Below are 23,078 nucleotides of genomic sequence, written 5' to 3' on the forward strand. Positions count from 1 at the left end.
CCCTTATAGGAAATTTTATCGCTTCCACATTATCGGCACACAAAAGGAGCATTCTTGTCGCAGACCTGGTGTGACTGTGGAGCCATCGTCATTGGAAACAAGAGCCTGATTAGGTTCCCACACAGATATGAATAGATTTTCTTTTTTTAGTGTAATGCTGCCTTTCTTATTTTTTAAACAGACTAGTAATTGTGGCTGTAAAAACAGTGAATTGTGTTTGGACGACATTTGTTTCTTCATATTTTTTTAGCTACCCAATGACACCAATTATCCCATATGGTTGTCCTCTTCTGGAAAGTCTGAGTTAATCCACAGCTGTGAAGATGAAGACGCACCCAGCAGGCTCTAAATCTGGTGGGTCTCTTGTCTGCTAATAAAGTCCACAGTCTGCTGGACAGATGTTAAGAGGATCTGTTAAATAAGTCAGTGACAAAGACACAGACTTCTGCTGGGGAAAATAATTAGCAAAACCATATCTATTCTTCATATATTTTCATTTCTTGCCTTCTCTTTTGGAGAAGCAGATTTTCATTACTTGATAAAGAAGAGTCCCACAACACATATAATAGGTCCTGCTCAAAATATGAATGGACTAAACGATCACATTGGCATGTGTTCTGAAGAAATGATAGATCTTTTTGACATTGACTTATTCTTGCATACTGTAGTTCCTGCACTGTTATTTTAAGTTTGCTTTATTCATCATAGTATGGGCTTGTATTGGGAGAGCCTGAATAACTATTGTCAACTATAAAATATCTACTTAAATTTTTAATGTAATCAGAAATGTAAACTGAAGAAGAAAGTACCATTTGACTGATTTTTCTTTAAATGTTATTAACATTGCTTATTCTTAAATAAAGGGATTACAGATAATAGATCCTCGGCCCAAGGCTCATGCTGATGTTCTGGTAATAAAAAAACAACAACAAAAAACAACACAACAAAAAACAAACAAGCAAAAAAAGTGGAATGAGAAGATACCTGCAGCAAGATCTACGTTTAGAGACTTACTCACTCACTCACTTTTGCCTATCCTCCCCTGTTTATCATCATGGCCTGACACCATAGATATCCCATCCCAAAGTCTTTCTCAGTTAGAGTCATGAAGTTTGGAGAAACGCTACAGAGCTAAAATATATGCACGAGTGCAATAAAGAACAAACTTGCCTTCAGGCACATGTGCATTAAGGTGCTCTTAAGATCATTTCTGTTCCGTTTGTGAACTGTATTTCTCGTTCTTTTGACCTCATCCTGCTTTGACGTAATGAAGTAGAAATGGCCATCAAAACAGCTCAATCTGTTTTGCTGCCTAAATGCAGGCAACTCTCATTTAGGCATTGTTCCTGAGATCATGCCCCTTAGAAATCAAATAGCTTTGATTTCATTGAATTATGACAATTAAATACAATCTCTCAGAAACTGCCTGTTCACAACCTGTTTACTGTAAAGCTGTGGGCAAAGCCAAGAAAGAATGCTTAAAACTCAAATAAAGTATCAATCACTGCAACCAGCTAAGACAATGTATATAATTTGGCACCCGGCGTTTGCCTCTGTAATACTGTATTTGTTTCCCCTTAGGAAATAAAGCTGTTGGTTTATTACTTTTACAGTACCTTGACAAGTTTCCAAGATATAATGTCATCCCATCACCCTATGAGGCTGCTGAGAATTTTTAATGAGACAGCACCAAAATTGTGAAAGAAAAGTTTGCTCTCTGCAAAAAATATGAATTCAAAAATGTATCCTATAATTTTTATAAAATTAAAGTTCAGATAGTACACAGGTATCTTATATCACCATAGAATATATGTAACATTGACTATATTGAAATAAAATAACTACTCGGCTCACAAGTGTCAGAGTCTGTGATATTTAAATGAGACTTTCTATTTTTTTCCAATGTGACTGAGTCAAAATCTAACCCTATAAAGTGTAGGTACTGGTCCTAAGTCCCCCAGAGAAAAACTATATTTCTGCCATGTCAGAAAAGAACAAAGGGCAAGCCGAAAGCTGACCAGGGGGAACAGAGTAACAGCTACAGAAAAAAAAAAAAAAAAATAAAAATTGAAAGCCTTCTGTAGTGAATGCATAGCTCTTGCTTTCTGAAGAGCAATTCCCTTGTGAAGCCACTGACTGGAGGGAGAGGCAAAAAACCTCACTGAGTTGGCGGTTGTGTCTCACCTCATTTCACTTTTTTTTTTTTTTTTTTTTAATCCTTTCCAAACAGACTGAGTGTTGGTCTGCTGAGAATATGATGCTAAGCCACTTTTCCTGTAGAGTTTTTAAACTGGGCCTCTGAGAAAGGGTTCGATACAATTCAATGACTGAAGTAATACCTTTGTCCATCTGAGCATTAAATGGCCCATTGAAATACAGCTTAGTTAGAAAGAATTTCAGTAAATGGTGCTTTCTAATTTTTTTTTTATTATTATTATTCCTCTCCCAACAGATTACAGCCTGGATCTGAAAATGCAGTTCAATCACTTTTGGTTGCCTCTCAGGTCAGGCCTTTAGCCAGTGTTAATTAAATATAACCCCTTTAGAATACTGGAGGTTAAATGAGAGCAACAAACTGGTCATCTTCAAAATATTACCTCATGCTCTCCAGAAAGCTGTAATCAGTTTGGGAGGGCCCTCATTTAAACACATTGGTCTTAAGAACGAAAATTTATTGGGGGGGGGAATCCATGCTAAATGCTATTTTGTCCGACAGCTAGTAATCACAAAACATTAAACACCTATTTCCATGCAATATACCACGTCTATTGTGTTTAACTAACACACATCATAAAGGAAAGTGCTGCAGCAGACAATTTAGGCTGTAGCAGCACATACAGCACAATTTTCAACTTGATAAAGTGAAACTATAAAGAATCAATGCGTAAGTCAGACAGCTTCCATACCTAATATTCTTCCCTGCAGCTATTAGAAGTTCACATTTTTGTCTCTAGTAGGCATGAACATTAGTATACCTTCAGTTTCATGTCTTCAGTCACATTTTGTTGTCTGTTCCATACAATTTGACCAGACCATGAAATTGGAAAGTAGCTGAAATTGTCTTTTTTCATCTTAATGATTTTAAATGAGAAAGGGAGGTTTTTCTGTAAGCTATTTGTTTACTGCTTTGTAAAAAGTTTCCTAAAGTAATCATAACAATTTTACTACTAAATTAGTTGAAAGAAAGCTTTTTAATACATGGTAATTAGTCTTGTCTTTCTGAACATGACTTTACTGTAAATACTCCTCCTTGACTATCCCTTTGTCCCAAGATTCCTTAGAAGAACGCAACCAAGCGATAATTTAGCATTATTGCTGCTTCAGTGCACTAATCGCTTAAAGAGCAGCAAGGACCCTATGTTCACTGCCACAAGGCTCCTACAGCCTCCTGGCCCAAGGCAGGCTTCCCAGCCCAGCAGCATCCAGATGTCAAGAGGAATATCCAGGTCCTGATGCAGCATGCCGCTCCATTCCAGTATGGCCAAAACATCTGTTTCATCTGCTGGCATACAACCTGCTGAATACACTGAGGCTGCCGCACAAAGTAGGGAATTGAATGAGGGTGGGAGTGAAATACTGCAGTTGCATAGCTCAGTGTACATATCACTAAAAACCTCTATGCAGACACAAAAATTAACACAAAATGCTTGGAACCCCAAAACTGGAGTTTGATCATTTGTTGTCTCAAATGGAGCTCTCTGGACTAAAACTCTAGACAAATAGTAGGAAAGACAACGTGATAATTAAAAAAACCCAAACCCTTTCTACACAATATAAGCTTATCATTTTTTCTCCTAATGGAGGAAGAGGCCATAACACCTTCACTTCTCATCTTACTAATTTTACCCTGGTTTAATTCCTTACGGTGTAAGAAAAGGACAAAAGAAGAAAAAGCACAGAAATATGTAACACAAATTGCCCATTGTGGTTATAACAACCGGTCTTTATGCAAAATACCAAAAAATGAGGTGAACTTAGGCATCTATTAAATATTTGTAGTTTCCTATAGACAGTAATTCAGGAGTTCTAAACCAATAAGCAACTTTTGTCTAAAAGATAGGAATATGTAAACATTGACATTTCATATTGAGGCATGACAAAAACTGTAAGCATTTTAGTCGATCTAGATTAAGTTCAGACAAGGAATAAAGGAATGCTAACTGTTCTCATCTCTTTCACTTTGTGTATCTATTCTCTTGTATTTTTTCTAGCAACAATAATGGAATAGCTACATTCTACCATGCAAATTCTTTGAGTCATTTATGAAAGCAAGATCAAAGCCCAAACTGAGAGTGCATCTTTTTTTGCTGTATTTTTTACAGCTTAAGTGGAGGACTTAATGAAAGGTAGTTTAACCAGGAGTCTTCCTCTGCAACTGCAGAGCAGGGGCACACTCACAGCACAATCTCTTGGCTTAGTCTTTTCTCTGGCCATCCTGGGGACATGGCTCACCTCTGCGTGCCAGAAACCAGGAGCACAGAAGGCAGGAGGGACTAAATACTTCTGTGTCCCACCTCTGCATGGGGTGAGCACCTGTACCCAGAAACTAGGAATTATCCCTCAGACCTTCCATAAACACACCCTCTGTGAGCCTGAACAAGTCACCATTATTTTTGTGCTCCTCAGAAATGGATGTACAGTTACTGCATTACTACGGTGTCTGAACTAGGTATATCTGAATACAATGAAGCGGTCCTATTAAAGATAAAATGTGAGCATTAATAAAATCTACTATTTTAATAAAATATTGTAAATATAAAGAAAAATGAGAATGCAACAATATGTAAAAATTTCATCAAATGTCTATAGCCATTTTCTCTTCAGGCAGATAGCAGAAATGTCAATAAAATCTTTCTTTTAAGCACAAAGATCTGCATTCCTTCATTTAATGCTGTCAGATTACTGATATGCTACTTTTTGATCACAATTCTCCTGTTATTTACCATGCACAGGAAAGAACACAATTGACTTATCTTTTTGATTCTCCCAGATTGTATGTTGTACTACACAGCTTGGAAATCAGCAAAAAATCTTTAACTTTTTTTATGATTTTACAAAATAACTGTGACACATTCTGCTTAAAACTATTATGTATTTGATATAAAAGTAAACAGATAAATAAAATATAAGTTCATTTAAGCCTAAATACCTTTGGTAGAAAGCCAGTCACAGGAAAGGACAACTGCACTTGCTTGAAAAAGTAATTTTGAGTTTCCAGTGGATAACATTATTCAACAAAAAATGCGAAATGTTGAAGATAAATCTTTACGTGATTTTCCTATGTTTGCTTCTATTAGAACTTGCTTTTGGCATTTTTATAGCATAAATTCAACCTCATCAAAATTGTGGATAGCACTAAATTTAGCAGAGTAACAAGCTCAGCTAGGAAAGGAAGCAAGGACCAGAAAACATGGCTCCAAAGATACCTGCAAACAAAGGCTCTAGTATTTTAAACTCCTTCTCATGTATCCAAGGAAAGCAAATAAGCAGCACTTATTTAAAATAAAAATATAACCAGATCTACCAAGAAAATATGAAAATATAACCAGATGGTTGCATCGGACAGCAGTTTTTTCATTCACTTTATGCTACCATAATACTACGTTCTCTGGTGACACTGTAAATCAAATTATTCATAAAAAGAATTTAGAACATTTTCTGATATTCCTTTAGAAGCTCTTCCAAAAATCAGGTTTTTATTCCTTACTGTTAATATAAAGTATGTTTAACAATAAATGTGAGAGGTCTATATGAAGAGCAAGTAACTCCTGAATTCAGACAGTTTTACACACTTTATATGCAGAAATGTGTTCTGGACAAAAGCTAGTATAAAAAGAAGGGGCTGCTTAAGGAGAACTCCTGTGATAAGGGAAATAAAATTGTCTGATTGAAAAGCAATTAATTACAGTAAGTTTTCTGAACGGGTGATAGCTATCAAAACTTATCAAATTTTGCATTTCAGAATTTCATATATTTCTCTAAAAAAAATGTTAACACATAGATGGGCTTTGTGAGAGAAATCAGGAGTTTCATTCATGCTCATGTCAGCAGGATTACAAGCAATTATGAGTAACTGCTTGTTGAGCTGAGTGAAATGAGTTGGTGAATGAGTTTCCTAGTAAGCACATGCCCATGTCACTGGTATGATTGCCAGTAATGTAGACAATCTTAGTTGAAGGGGTCTAAAAACATAATTATTCTCCTAATCCTACAGGGGATGAAATCAATTCAGGACAGAAGATGATTGTGCGATTGCTGCTTTTAATGTAGACCTTCTAGGTTTGTCAACTGGGCAGCAGACACTAAAACAGAGGCATAAGAAAAAGAAATCAGGACATGGGAAAAATAAGTGGCAATAAACCTTCTCTAGAAATATTTCTTAAGTTCTGGCATAGGTTGGTGAGTTCATTCACCATCTGACCAGCCAGATGGAGAAATTGTCAAATATAAAGATGGCACTATTTCCCTGTGTAGACAGAACAAGAAAACTGAACGCTCACCTATCACTGCTAATCATGCTGAGAGACAAAAGAACTACAGTTAAATTTCCACAGGCTTCCATGACAGAATAATGAGACACCATCCCAATAATAAATGGATGCAGGTCAGGAAAAAGGAAGAGTCCCATTTAAACTACCTCTCTCAATTCCCAAGTCTGAATCCCCACCTTGTGAGAAGGTGCCGAGGCAGCTCTACGTTTAAGAGCTGAATTTTTGAAAGTGTTGCTTGGGGTTTGAAGATGTAATGTTTTCTTACTTTTATAAGAGACACAGACAGTTCATGTGGTAGCTCACAGCCATTCTATTATTTTCACTAGCAAAAATGGACCAAAGACAGGAATATAATAAATATATACTAGCTCTACTGATCAGGAGAAGCTTTATCAGTCAGCTGGGGCACATCTGGGAAAAAAGTCACTCAGGTGCATCTCCAGCATCCCATTCAATTAACATACCATTAAAAATGGTTTGTCCCTGTTCAGCCTGCTGCGTTACCTGATAAGTCAACATATTTAAAATGTATATTTAAATGCAGAAAACAGTGAAATGTTTTCTTTGTGAAGCAGAAAACAAGCCCAGTTTACAGGTATTTTAAAGCATTAGAAATAATTGTGCTTTACAGGCTGCTTAGCAGATCTCTCACACTGATCTTTTACTGTATATTTAGAACTTTCATACACCTTCAAGCAAAATTAAATAATTTCCTTAAAGAAAGTGCACACAAAATTATGCAAAATATATTCAAATGTGCTTATGAAAATTACATCTAAATAAAATTCACATTGGCACCTCAAAACCAGGTAACTGGGAACTTACTATTACAAATTCATTGTAAGTTGATGTATTTTACACAAGTAAATGTGAATTTGGCATATGCCTGCCATGCTTTCTGAACTGCAGTGGGGTGATGATATTTCAGCAATGGTGCTGGGACCAGATTAAAATGGTTATGAGGCTTCAGTTTAGCCCTCCCCTCGGTGTTGAAGAATGCAGCAGAAGAGATGGTCTGTACTGGATGAATTACTATGGATAATTCACAGATGCGTTATTTAATAAAGCTGTAGACTAGTTAAATCTGGTCACTCTTTCTAGTGTGTAGGACAAATGATGCAACATTTTTGAAAGGACTTTACATCTTATCTCTCACTTCACTTCCAAAAATGCCAGTGGACATGACAACACACTCACTATTCCTGCACCTGAAATACTTCATTTGTTTCCATGCTTAGCTGTTTGCTGTAGATCCTGCACAATACCAAAATATATCCTCTATTGTGTTGACTTCACTAGATTTTGTGAATGATTCATTTAAGTCTTGAATAATGCCTTAACACTGGCATTTAAGCATGATGTGTTTTTCTTCCTGTATTCCTTAAGATGCTCCTCCCTCCAGTCTCTTTTTTCAGGACTGATATGCAAAACCTTCTGTTGTGCACCATCACCATATGCAGCCTTCGTGATCAGTCTCAAGAATAGACAGATGATTCCAATACTTCCTATGAGTTAGAACATTTTTCTAGTTTCTCAATCATATGGATTCTAAAAACATCAGAGACCAAATACACACACATTTTAGACAAGCAGGGCGTTGGAGGCAATACCATTCCTATTTCGTCATCTAAAAAGACTCTACTCAGTGATAGCAATATCTACACACTGATTTGATGAGTTCTATCTCATCTTCCATGAATTGCCGTTTCTTTCTGAATTGGATCAGTGGGAGGGAATACTCTCTTTTAATCAAAGACCCTCCAAAATAAGGCAGGTGATGATATCATGCATCTTTAAGAGAATTTTGCTTCTTTTGAGCATGTGTGCATGTGTGTGTGTATGTCTACACCTAGAAGGCCTCCTCTAACCATCATTATTCTTAGAACTTTTACTTCAGATGAAAGGTGAGTTATTAAGTTCTCTTTTTCTGTAGCAATTAGTCAGGAAAGAATGATACAGAAGTGTATTATTATTCTTTGTGTATAGACCTGACTTAAAAGGCATTTTTGTCTTTAATGTGATTGCTGCTAAGTTCCTAAACATCCAAATATTTTAACACCTTCACAGGAAAAAATCCTTCATGTTTGTAATTTGTAGCCAAATTGAGCAGCTTACTCTATGGTTATCAGAAGTATAACAAAATTCCAGAAACATATTCACTTGCAGCTAATTCCTGTAAGGCATACACCATATACATTTCTAGAAAGCTTGAAGGAATCCAGCTGCCAGCTCAGAGTATGCCTCACAGTCAGCCTATTCCCCAAAGGGATGCCACAGTTTTAAAAGAGCTTTAAAAAATCTTGCTCGTCCCCTGATGGCACTCTGTAGTACCGGTGCCTCTGGTGCTCTGTCAGTAAATGCAGCAGTAACTTATTTGCTTCTTACTGGCTTCTGAGTGAATACATACCCCAGGGAGGGAGCTTTGCAAAGCACAATTATTTTAAAATAGAGCCTGGGCTTTCAGTGAGGGGCAGCCAGTGGTTAAGGCAGCGAGAATGTCTTGTTGACGCTGGGGGCTTAGCCTCCTCCAGTCACTTGGGCTCAAGCTTCTGCCTTGATACAGACTGAAGAGACACAGGAAACCTCCTGCAATCCCTGCTATAAGGATGACATCCTTTAAACATACAGGTTTCCTGATAAGTGAGTTTATGTCCGTGCCATTTATGATCTCAAAGGTAAACTCTCCCTGGAACAGCATATGGGCCTAGAAGGCAGCTGTCCTGCTTGGTAAGATCTAAAGGTGCAAAAGATGAGAATCATGCCAGGACCCTGATCCCCAGATGCCAGACTGAAAAGTCTTCCCTCTTGGGAGAGGAGAGCTGGTGCAGGACAAGAGCACTTCCCAAGGTGGAGTTGGGCTTGGTCATCTGAATGGAACAGAAACAGCCTGGGTGACAGGCTGGTGGCTGGTGTCCTTCCTGCAATGGGAGGAAAGACAAGCCCAGGACTGGACTTAGCCTTGCCACATCCGAGACAAGTACTAGTACTGCTACAGACTATAGAAACTGTCTCTTTCTTAAACATTCCTATAAATTTTTTATTAAATAATGTGACACTGTTCCATTAGGCAAGAATGAGAGTAACAAAGACATGCTGTTTAAAGCAGTCATTGGAGACGCAGGGAATTAAATGGGTGAGAAAAGGGTCTTGCAGCTGCAATGCTGATGTACCAGGCTGATTACTCTAGCTAATGGTTTTGTTTGTCTGTTTGTCTGTCTATTTTTACTAACTTGAAGAGAATAGGGAGACTCCCTCACATTTTGACCAGGGATGCCATTATTGGGGAACTTGGAAAATCCTCCTGGCAAAAATTTCATCAGAATTGGTATTTTACTGCAAAAAGTCTCAGTGTTGATGCGCTGTCTTTTCCTGATGAAAATCACTTTGCCAGATCATTCAGGGCTTATGCTGAGAAGGAGTAGGAAAAGATGGATTATTAAGAAATTCTGCAAAGAAAGGAGGTCATATGGTAAAATATTGACTCAATGACATCATTTTCATTGATACTGCCACTGATATAACTCAACTTGATAACACAGATATTATATACAGAGACATAAACATTCAAGTGGGGAAAGGCACAAGTGTAACTATTTCATTGATTTTAATTAAATTTTCCTAAGTATTGCAAGGTTGGCATATTTTTAATTTTATTTTTATTAAAGGGCTTGCTTGGTCTCTCAGACCCCTAATAAAATCCTCCTTCGACCTCTTTCCTTCCTCTGCTACAACTAAATTTCTACATAAGAAAAGGACCAAAATATTTAATTTACTACTTCCGTATACTGAAATTTGTACACACCGTTCCCTTAATTTAGGCCACTATTCACTGTATCATAATAAGCAACATTCTCTTAAAATATGCCCACCTAGAGCTCAGTAGTCTTTGAATGCTAGATAAAATCATTCTATAAGGCTAATGAAGACAGAAACTCTGCCTGTAACAATATTAAGTTTGTTTTCTCTAGTGATTCGAAGAAGTGAGCAATCTGTCAGTAATACATTGAGGGAAATTACTTGTCTTGTAGGAATTCCCGCTGACAGTCACTCACTCACAGTGCTGACCCAAACATCTACCCGCTGACAAACAAATTACAGTGTCTAACTTTGAAAAGGTAACTAGCTGTTTTTAATTTTGATTGGTCTCACCAAATCTCTTTCACATTTACCCAATCCCCATTCTTAGTCATGTTAAAAAAAAAAAAAAAGGAAAACCCTGTAGTTTTTGCATTTGAAAAAATTATTATTGCCTACATCCGAGAGAGTTATGTCAGATAAAACTGTTAAACTGTGTCTAACCAACATTAAGACTGGCAGCCCTGCCAGTGACTGACTGGGTGAGTGAACACATTACTGAGACAGCATTGTAGAAATTAATTTTCTTCAATAAAGTGATTTTTAAGGCTCATATATTTCACAATCTAAACATATGTCACTGTTTCATAAACAAAATAAATGGATTAAAATAATACATTACCAATATGCTGACACATGGAGATATTTTAATTAGAAATACTTAAACTGCGTGATATTTAACTGCTATATTTGTTGAAGAGGCGCATGCATCATTTAATAAGACATAAGGCAGGTACATCACTTTGCATGATGTGGTACCAGAGTGGGACCAAATCACCTCCAGTGTGAGCTATCACTATCAGATCACATTAGCCCCACTAAAAAATTGCTTTAGGGTTATAACATATAGAGGAAACTCCGTAAGAGCAGCAGTCCACTAAAACAACTTTTTCATTGAAATAATAAGTCACCAAGATTCTAGTTCCTGAGAATAATATTTCTTCATAAAAGGCCACATTTAACATCTTAGCTATTTAAAGGCCATATTTACATGACTGTCGCATTACATTGGCCTCTTTCCTGAACATTCTTCTTGACTTACTTTAAGGACCAGCACTAAAATAGCTGAGGAAAGCAAATGTCAACTATGTCCTGAAATTTATATGTGTGAGAGAATTGGAATAAGTAGAAATGTAATATATTGTTTACTGTACCGAGTGCCCTCTGTTCTCTAAAGGTCAAAAGCATTGTAACCTTAGAGTTACAGTTTCTGATTGTTCCCAGGGTTAAATACATTATCAAAATTAATGGTTCAAACCCCTCAACCTTCAGATATATGAGTATTCATGCCTCCATCTGCTGAACTGTTCAACTAAAAATAGCATTCTTTGGCCTTCCCTCAACTAATATTGTGCCCCTGAGGCAGACTGTGCAATGCTTCAGCAGCGCACTGGATCAGCACCCAGCAGTATAAAAAAAGGTCATTTACTTCATCTGCAATGAGAATAGAGTATGGAGGAGTAGGATGAGATGGGAGGGGAGAAAAGAAATAGACAAATATGTGTTTACTTAAAATTTAAATTTTTTTTAATGGATTATAAAAACTTTAGGCTTCAAGAACACAGCTGCAACTATAGTTAAGACCTGCCAAGGTTCATTAGTGTTATAAGCGATAAATTTTGAAGGACAAATTACACAAATAGTTTGGGGAAAGAGTCATGAGCGAAAGCTTTTTTGTTTTACTTTTTTTCCTAGAGCTCACTTTGTTTGGGAATAACTCAGCTAGCATCATTGTAGTGCTTCCATTTCTATCAACAGTTTATCAGTTGTGGTTGAGAGAGTTGCAACATTTCCTTATTTACCACATAAACTGCTTTGGAGAAATATCTAAGAATGAAGACAGATTTTTTTAAACAATAAAGAGCATATAGTAACTTCCCTTGTTTGAAAGCAAGGACATATAGGTGCCATCTCTGCCACCGCTGAGACTTCTCAGTAACTGGTGTTACCAACACCACGAAAGCTGGGAAAACCCATTTCATCATCAAGTTCTCCCATTTAGCAAAATTACTGGGCACGCACGTCTAGAATCTGTTAATATCAGTGCAATCATCTGACAACTAGGGAAAAAATTCAGGGAAATGGAAAAGGGGAAAAACTCCAGAGAAGGTGAGTATAAAAAAGAGGATCAAAGGGTAAATTATTGACAGGTTTTCCTGCTCACACTGATTAATTAAAGCAACACGCTTTTGTTACACACGTGCATCAGAACTGGTTCACACACCACGGTGCATACCTGCTACAGGTGTATTTGGTAATATATCTGTAAACTATCTAGCAGAAGGTTGATTTGATGGGATTCACTCACAGATGTTTGAAACTGGAGGGGTGAACAGAAATAGCTTGGTTCTTCTTCTTAGGCCATACCTAGAGAACTGTTCCCTCATCAGCAAGACCCTCCCTCGCTTTGGGAGTCCTAAAAGGCTTGGTCCTATCACACATATTATTTAAATCTTGGCCAAGTTGTTGAGGAAACTGGTGAGATGGGGCTGAGCTGTCAATGGGAAGTGTGGAACACAGAGTTTTAAGTCTTTTTGTCAACAACATCATCAATGCCAGCCTCGTGAGATCAGTATACAGATAAAAATAAGCTGATGTCAACCCAAACCAGAGTAAGCCACCACTTCAGGAACACAGACTGGCATAAATGTGTGGTAATTACTACTTTCTGTCAGGATACTAAAAGCTGCAACTGAATATTAATGGTATTTTACCACTAGCTGATTAATGTGATTCAAAATCTTTAGAGTAGATGGGTCAAACAGGTCTGTTGCTGAAGAAGAATTTAATTTTAATTTAATTTTATTTTTTTTTTAAATGCAAGGCCCATGAGAGTAAAACTAGTTACTTGAGAAATTCCTAGATATGATTTCAATAAAATTTTTTAACTCATGGAGACACATAATCCACTGGTGAGCACAGACATACAATTCAGAGAAAATACATTTTGATACCAATGTGCTAAATAGCTTGAATAAGATGGGCAAATCATTAATTACAAATTGCCTGCTGGAGAAACATCCTCTGTGGAATAATTGCTGTCGTTACATGATGCACCTGAGAGTAAATTGTTTTCTGTGCTATTAGATTCAGAGCTTCCATAAAAGTTGTTCTAACACACAGAAAGATGAGAACACAAAATTGCTGCTAGCTCCTACCTGAAGCACGTTCAAAAAAACATAAATGAGGAAAGAGGAGAGATTATAAACTTGAAGCTGACAGAGCTTCCACTGCAGCTGGATATGGATTACGGAATATAATTTTGGAACTAATAAAAATGCCCTGGTAAAGCTGAAATGTTAGAGCTACTGCAAAGCTCTTTTAATTGAAATAGCTTTCCTTCCCCAAGTTCTCCAAACATAGGTATCACACATACTCACATGTAGAAACAAAACCAAACCTGCAAATGAATTAGCTCGTTCTCCCACTGGCTGAACAGAACAGAGATTAGTTCTGCGATCAGTATTTTTAAGCACTTGGGAAATACTCAGATACCATGGTCACAGCGTTCATGTAAATAAATAAGTGGGTGGAGTACATGGAAGAAAGGAAGCAAAACAGAGAAAGAAGGGGGAAGGGAAGCAAAGATGGAAAAATGAGCTGAAATGTTACACCCCTAACAGTCTTCATGACGCATCAGGTATAACAACAAATTCCCTCCAAGAAACACACCCAAATAAGTGTTCATTTAGGAACACTTAGGGAATTTACACAAAGAGAATATTAATAGTAGGAGTAAATAAAATTTAGCTCACCAATTTGACAATCAGATAAGCAGGTATCAGCTGAAGGTTAAGTACGCTAACACCATGACCATGAAACAGACTTTATGACCATGAAACATTAAAAGTTTTGAAATCCCAAAAAGGTGAAATTCAAATCAAATAGAAAGTGGGGGAACAAACAAAAAAACTCTTTTACAACAAATATATCTGAAGGGAAATTCTGGCCCCTTGAGCACACAGCTGTTTCTGAATTTATTAACACCACTTTCTTTGCTGGTTGTTTTCTTTTCTCTCTAATTGTGCTTGTCATGTTTAACAGCTCAGTCTATCATTTCTGCCAATTAATGAGATTGTACTATTGCTGTAGGTTCTGATCACAGCTGATCGGCAAAGAGATCTGTGGGTCAAGCTACAAATGGATCTTGTAACAGAAAAAAATCAGGAATGTTTGTGGTTTAGACCCTGTTTCTGTTGCAATTGAACAGTTTTTATCCCTTTTTGCCTTAGTCTTCTGTAGGCTCACTATTTGTTGTATTGTATTTCAAAGGTAGCAAAAATAGTCTCTCTTCACAAAGCTGATTTCTGAAGTTTTTTCTCAACTAAAGCTAATGAGACTTTTGCTTCAATAAGTATTCAAATACAGATTTTCAAAGGATATCTGCTATTTTTCCTTTTGAAAAACTCCCCTTTGATTTGAAGCCTATCCAAGGTACAGTCTTAACATAATACTATCATGACCTGAAAGTATTTTTAGGAGATCTTTCCCTGCAGTGTCAGAGTGTTCTCTTTTCAAGTTTTGATGGTGGGTTTGGTCAGACAGAAGCTCAAGGGGTCTTTTTTACCAGTTCTGAACCATCAATGAACAATGAGTTCTGGTTCCATTCTCACTTATCCTAAGTTAACTTGGTAAGAAAAATATCAGCACTGGGTAAAGATGAGATTTTTAATTTGCTTTGGTCCCTCTGAAAAATTATATAATTGCAGAAGGGTAAGCAAAGTAGAAATTTGGATATTAACATGGCAGTACTTTGCTACTCTAGGCACAATTTATTCCTACTTCTCATCTGAACTCAACTCTAACCTAACTCAAACTGGGGTTTCAAAGGTTTACTTGCAAATAGTTACATGCATCTTTAATGGCCTTTCCTCTCATGTTCACTGTCACTTCCTTTCCACACATTTTAACTCTGAAAGCTTTTGACTGTTTCTTCATTATTTATGACATTGTTGTGTCTTTTCTTGTGAAATTAAAAACTTCTTGCCACAAAAAGCTAGCTAATAATATGGCACATAAATCTTTCTTTCACAACATTTCATTCTACATATGCCAAAAATAAATAAATGACCAAACCAGGGCTCCTGACCATGCCTGGCATCTGACCAGCTTAATGCATAGAAAGGTTAAGATTACCTAAATACAGAAGCTAAAAGAGTTTGCAATTTATCGTATTGTCAGCACCACACTGTCTGAAAAAAAAGAAAAAAAAAACCAGCAACACACATTTGTTTGATACACTCACTGCTCCAATTAATGGTAGTGCATTGCAGCTACAGGGGAAAGACTAAATGAAAATAAAGTACAAAAAAATCTTTGAACACATCTCCCATCAACTGGTCATATAATTAAAAAAAAATACCATTAACTCTGCCAATATAAAACACACAGAACAATGTCTTTCACTCACAGTATCAAGGTGGGCCGCACACTGATATATTTGCAGTACCATAAGTACATAAGGTGTTAATCCTCCTGGGCTGTGCGCAAAAATTATTTAACATTCAGACTATTATTTAGCATACAGCTGGTTAGCAGTTTTCCCCTAAAATGTTGGCTTTGATCCCACATTTTTTTGTTCTGGCACATACCTGGAGCTGTAAAGGGCTGAGTCCAGAAGCAGCAGCAGCTGCCATTGTTGATGGAATGAACTGCACAGGGTAGTTATCACCTGTCGGGAGAACAATGCGTGCAGGTTCAGACAATGAGCAGAGAATAGCAGCAGACAAGTGCAAACACGGACCTAGGATTGCCTGTGCTCCACAGCACTCCTCTAAGCCTAAACATCTGCAAAAACAAAAGGCTTCGCTGGGCACAGACTTGCCATGCTCCCTTGGAACTTTTTTGTTAGCAGATAGCTGGTAGGCAAACTGGCAAAACATAAATGTGATACTCGTGATTTTCATTTTCAAAAGCAAATGTTCAAATCAAGCGTGTAAGCTTGGGCACAAAATGGGCCTTAAGGTTATAGACACACAGACATGATACCCCAGGAAACCCCAGTGGTTCCCAGAGGAAAAAAAATTGTTATAAACCAAGAAATTTCAGCCCTGTTTAATGCAAGGTGATTTCTTTTCAGTATCGAGTGGCTCTTTCCTGGGAAAGCTACCCAGTTGGCTCAACACAGATTGAGGTTGTTTCTTGTTTTACTTTGAGGTTTTCTGTCTTGGGACAAGTCCTTTAAGGTAGCCATGGAGAAAAACAAAATTTAATCACTTTTAAAAATAGCTCAAAATATAATTTTAACTTTCTTTTAGATCTGGGACCCTACTGAAGTTGATAGATTACATAGTTGTTCACTTCCATGAAGATTTAGGTACTGTAATTTCTGTGTTCTGTCCATTCGAAACTGAATACGTGTGCCCTCTGCATTGAGGGGACAACAAATACTCCAGAAAATAAGAGATACTGTTGATCCAAAATAAGCATTGCAACGTTATATCTTATAGCATCTATGGGTGTTCCCACTTCTGAGCCACTGCAACAATGCATCACACAGTGCAATTGAGACTCTTAGTCAATGTACGAAGGAAGGAAGGCTGAAATAGTTTAGCAGTGTAATCTGTAATGTAAAAATTAATACAGTGATGGATAAATTACACAGTAAATATGATTTAATGGAATATCACTTTGGCTCAAGCTTCTTATTTAAAGTCAGTATTACCTACTGTCTGTAGGCTACATTTTAACAGGCTGCTCCTCTGTATATTTTTGAGATTTACAATAGTCAGTCTGTTTTACATGAACTTTTCCACACTGAAGGCAGAATGCAGCAATGAGGAAAAATACAGAAATCCAAAATAATATAATCAGGACATTCCAAGACTTAGATTTTTTTTGTCAACCCCCTCAAATAAATAATGATAGCTCAAGTCTTTGAAGTCATTGGATTCCTCAGAACTCTCCTTTTTTACCACCTGAAGTGCTATTGTATTCAGCTCAGTTTAAATGTTCAGTTATGTCACTTTTTTAATAAATCGTACATGTCTAATCCACAAGGTCTCTTTGCATCATATCCATAATACCTCATCAGACCATTGAGCACAGTATGCGCTTGTACACAGTCCAGTAACAATTGGATTCTGATTGCATATGGAGCTCTGCTACAATGCATTCACTAACACTATATTGTACTGGTGTCCTATGGAGTAATGTTCAAAATATCTCCTCTTATTTTCCCCCTTCCATGAGGTTGATTTTAGTTTGCAATAATGTTGGGGTTTTTTTCTTTTTAAAAAAAAAAAAAAAAAAAAATCAACAAAAAAACCCCAGATCCTTTTCTTAAAGTCCTAAAGCTGTCACTTCATGGTTAAATAATTCTACTCATCTCTTTGATATTTGTATGAAATTATCTGAATAAATAAGATCCTAATCTAAGTTAAATAATGTTTCTTTCAGAAATATCTTACAAGGTTTTAAAAAAAATCACAAAGATGTTGAATTAATGATGCTTTAAATGGGGGGGGAAATAACCATCCAAGTTATCAGTGTGGACTGCCTTGCAGAACATTTAGGAGGCATTCTTTCTTTAAATATCATGAATTATTCATTCTTGCTCCACACAGCAATCTCTTCTTTCTCCCTCCCCCTCCACATACACTTTTTAAGTTCAATACCAGTTGCTTTATTTGTACTAAAACATTTTCCATGTCAAACATATTTTTAAAAAAATCAAACTCTAAAAGAATTCCCTGCGGCACTCCTTTTTCACAGCTGTCATGCTCCTATGGTTTGAAATAGCCAGATATTTTATACACACACACGTGTGCGCGCACACACACACACACACACAGAGTTTTTGGCTTCACAGTTAATTCAATAGTATCTCTGCCACACCCTATAGTGTTCTCTTACTCACCTGCTGGCTACAGTTCTTTCTTTTGTTACAGGAAAAATCATTTTATAGTTATGCCATTTATTTTTCATTAAAACATAATAGTGTCCCTTTTCCCCCTCATTTTTACATGGTATTTTAGCAGTATCTTTGTGCTGAGAACAAAAATTAATACTCTTTCAGCTCTGGAGTACTTTGCTGAAACCAAGCAGTAAAAGCAGAGCAAAGGTACTTTTTTCTCCCTTGAGGAAACTGAGCACGCAGGGAATGCACTGGTTTTAATTTTTAATTACAGAAGGTACACATTTCCCCATCTCATTTTGTCAGTGCAAGAACAGATCAAGACCCTTCTCAGGAGCTGTCTTAGAAAGAAATCAGTCAATGTATTGTAGCAATTTTTTTCAAATTTGTTTCTCAATTTGGAATGCTTGCGTGAGGATCCATTCTTTTAAATTTGTACAAAAGGCGGCAGAACATGCTCAAACAGGTCTGCTTTAGGTACCGGTGTGTGCTGGCCTTTGATAACCAGGAGTGAGAAGAATGCCGGAAGAAGAAAATCTGTCATGTTTTGCAAACTGATGTCTTCAATCTCCTTGCTGTGCTGATTGTCTATTTACATTTGGCTGCTGTTGTTTATATATAAATTGGTGTTTACAAGCCATGGAAAAGCATGCCAGACTTCTGTTTCATTTGTCAGGTTGAACATTTCCAAATGAATAAAAGCAGTGAGCAATTGTACCACGCTATTCTATATAGAAATAATGTAAATGTTTCTTTTTGTCTTGGATGAAGTGATGAAGCTTAGTGGACTTTATTTATAGAATGTGTGGACTTACTTTCCAAATCAAGGCTTTCTGAGGTGTGAGGAAAAAAGGATGTCTGGCTCCTGTGAGACTCAGGATAGGGGGAAGGTGTTGCTTCTAAAACACAAAGGTCTTTCCTAAAACACAACTGTAAGACACAAGCTGACTCTCCTCATCCGATTTACAAAGCTTTCAGTTTGATGATGGTTTCCCCATTTTGGGACTGTAACTTAAAATCTGTCTCTTCACGAATGGATCTCAAACTGCCACTTGCACACTCTCCATGTGGAATCGCAGAATAACAGGAAATGGAGTTGGAAGAGATGAGAGAGATCACAAATTCCAAGGCTCTGCCCTCCCAGGCATAATGAACAGACTGAGGAAAGCATACCTCTCCTCAGGGTGTTGTCGGGATACAGCAAGGCTACAGATGCCCACTCCTGCAGCATTCCCACACAGGGCATGCATTTTGTTTGTCCAGTGGCATCAGGATTGAGGAAGATGTTAAGAGAGGTAACTGGCTAAGGCAATACTACAGAACATCTCTTCTGCCCCATGACACTACCTCAGTTCTGCCTTTGTTCCGAGCAGGGTTTGCCACAATGCTGCCTTATTGCCATCCTCATGTCACAGCAAAATCAGTTGCTCCAACAATTGTCTGTCTGCAGGTAAAGAACTTAAATACAAGATCGCAGCTGAAAGTATTTAGCTGCCTACTACCACTTCCAGCTCTTACCTCAACATTTAGGAGTGAGGCACATATGGGCTGCTACAACAAATCCTGAGGTTACGGATTCCTTGTTCCAACCAGTAAAACCCAACAGGGAACACATGACAGACTTTAACTCAGTCCTGAGGAATTTCCATTAGAAACAAGGCTCATGCAGCACCTCTGCCATGCAGAGATACACAGCCAACTCGGTACACATTTGATTTGATGTACACTTTCTGTTCTCACCTGTCAAGAGGAACAGCAGCCTACTGAAAACAGTATGTGCTATGTAAAATGTAAACCACCTTACAGCTTTAAGAAAAACTTCTGAAAGGCCTGTTCCAAATGGAAACTGCAATGATGGATATCAGTGAAATGCAGCAGATCTAAGGTGATGTTAGTTACGTGGATTAGCTACTATAATCAAGGAGATTAGATTAATTAGTTTGATGACAAATATCTCAGAGTATTGGAATGTTTTGAGGTCCCGCCGGATGACAATAAGCCTGACAGTTTTGTTTGTCATGCTTTACCTAATTTTACTTTCATTGATTTCAAAGGAGTTACCATTGATTTGCCCCAACGCAAGTAGGAACAGAACCAGGCCAAAACATTGGCTCCATTTCTCACTATTTTTGCCACCACCCTAGGAAAACAGTCTCCATTTTTACATTTCATTGTATTGCAATCATAGCAAAATCTCTTGTAAACTATTTTTGTGTATAAAGCAGAATGACCTAGGTAGGCAGACGAGTTGTTTCTTAGCCATTCTAATCATGGCCTTTATATATTTTATGCATGCAAGATGAATAAATGCTTTCAAAATACACTGCAGCATATCACTCTACAAACCCTTTTAAATAGAGGTTTACAATCTCCATACCTCAATGTCTCTACTTTCAATAATCTTTTTCAGAGATACTTTCCACATCTTGTAAAGAACTGATATAATACAAAATATTTGCAGAAGGCAATCAAGCAAAATTGATCATACATCTGCCATTATGCGGCCAGCACGGAGGGTGGCCCTCCCACTCTGCTCAGAGCAAACTGTAGCTCTGTTTGAGCTCTGCTCAAAGTATGGTCTGTCTCCTGCCTAGAATTACTCTATATGCATACTCAGTCATCATCCTACTTCCCCATTCCCTCTTAGCCACAAAACTTGAAGGAAGTAATACTTCAGGCACTGCAAGATGGGGGAAGGAACTCTCTTCCTCCTTATCTCACTCACTGTCTTCTCCTCTTGACCCAGGGCACTAATGGGGACACGCTAATCACATTCAAGGATATTCCAGCCCACTAACTTTTCCTGGATGCGTGTGGTTGGTTAAGTGAAGGGGAATTTGAACTGGGAGAAGAAGTATAATGATATTTATGTTACCCACCAGTTCCAAGTAGTAGAGTGGTCACAGTCAGAAAGCCAGAGCAGTTGCAGTACTTGGAATGCAAAATAATTATATTAACTGTGTAGCATCTCTGGGCAAGTATTAGCTTCCTAACAGCTGCCACTCTCAGCTTCCCACTGGAATAAGTGGCAGCCCCCACAACCAGGTACTCTACGAGGCTTGTCAAGCGCCTGCAGGTCAATAGTCACAACAGTCATTTGAGATGCACAGCGCCCTAAAGTTTTAATTAATCCAGTATACAGTATAAATACTGAAATATGTATAAAAAATTAATTAGGTGGTCTATGCAGCTCTGATTTCTCAATTAGTACTTACCATGCCGGAAAATTATATTACATGACTTTGAGATACATAAGGAAGCATGGGACTTTGGGGATTTTTTTTTCTAATGTAATTATTACTTGTCATCAGCACTTGCTAACTTTGGCCTGTTTAACCTCCTAGAGCTCCAAAATATGGGGGGAGGGGTACAGCCACTTCATGTTATAGATCCTTCCAGGCAATAGGAAACTCTGTCCTGTCAGACTTCAATACAAATCATAGCTGTATATCAGCAATCCATCAAGTTTTCTATTCATAATGATTTTCTGAGCTCAGGAGTTCAGGAGCAACTAACTGTCCATGTGCTGGAAAAGCCTCAGAAGCTACTAAATTCTCCTCTCTTCTAGAGGTCCTTCCATTGAAGGCATGACCTAGTGTACTTTGGTTTAAGAATACCATTTTCTTAATTCAAGGCATAGAGTTCAAGTGCAGATCTGCAATAGTACTTGGTAAATGCCAACTAAACAGCCATGAAATTGGTTCCCACTTAGCTCATGAAGATATATTTGCAGGAACATGTGCACATAATCATACCCCAAATTGTGCACCAAGGCAGGACTTCTCATCTTGGCTGCACTGTCACACTGACACTGATATGCCACTTCTAAGTCAGAGTTGGCTTATATCTAGCCCATTTTGTGGGCACAGCAAATTAAGTGACTGTGCACACAATATTTGTCATTCCCTAAATGACACCATCAGTTTCAAAAGTACTCAGTTCCCACACCTCCTGTTATTGAAATTGCTCTCACTGCATTTTCTGAATGTCAAGGAAAACTGGCACTGTCAAAGCTTAGTCTTGCCTACATCAAACTAGAGTAAAATGAAACAGAAACTAAACAGGCAACCAAAAAGAAAATTGTAAGTATCTGAAGGGTTAATCTATCTTCTATCTTTTCTCAGAAGTATGAGTGAGTCTAAACTGACAGTTCTAGAGGTGAAAGTTTCATTTCTCACAGAAGTAGAAGAGTACAGGTAGTAGCAGTCAAGTTCATAAATATTCCTCAGAAATGACTGTGAAGAACCCTCTCCGTGAAAGAGTGTAGCTTAATCTCCAGTTTCATTAATTCCTTAACGACTGTGCCGAGTACCAAAGATTGGAATTAATCAATTCCTATCAATTCCAATAGCTTATTTGGTTTTTTTATCATGATGTCTCTCCAACAGAAACTACTAACCTGCCCGGCTACCTTTGCCACACATGCTGTAGAATTTAATAAATATATTAAATATATAAATATTCTTATTTCTTGCAAGCCATTGGGTATAATCAAATTATTGTGACTTCTGGACCTTACTAGCATCAGCTGGATATAAACCACTAACATACTAGCAAACAGCTTACCTGTATTCTGAGATATCTAGGCCTTGCTTTCTGTCTGCACTTCAATCTTTCAACATTTGTTATAGAACTCTTTTTCTGCACTTTGACAAGTAAAAAAAAAAAAAAGCCCTAAAGCTTATCGCCTTCTACTATGAGATCAGTAGGATCGCAGGTAAAGCAGTATAAACTCGATAAAGTGTTAGGATAGGTACTGCAAGGAACACTTTAGAGTAAGTGCAGAAATCTGGTCTTGTGCAGGAAATCATGCTGGTACTCTTCTTCCCGAGTCATTATTGTACCAAGCAGTCTACAGAGCCAAAATCAACACGATG

General features: G+C 37.5%; 1 protein-coding gene across 10 annotated transcripts in view; it reads right to left on the reverse strand.

Moving 5' to 3' along the window:
* SOX6 (SRY-box transcription factor 6) overlaps positions 1-23,078 on the reverse strand; it is a 375,244-nt gene that overhangs the window by 77,078 nt on the left and 275,088 nt on the right. For all 10 annotated transcript variants that reach the window (XM_074842580.1, XM_074842581.1, XM_074842574.1 and 7 more), the window contains one exon: positions 15,938-16,017. In XM_074842580.1, coding sequence (XP_074698681.1) covers positions 15,938-16,017 — 80 coding nt within the window. The remainder of the gene's footprint in view (positions 1-15,937; positions 16,018-23,078) is intronic.

This window comes from Strix aluco, chromosome 16, assembly GCF_031877795.1.
Source record: "Strix aluco isolate bStrAlu1 chromosome 16, bStrAlu1.hap1, whole genome shotgun sequence".
Lineage (NCBI taxonomy): Eukaryota > Metazoa > Chordata > Aves > Strigiformes > Strigidae > Strix > Strix aluco.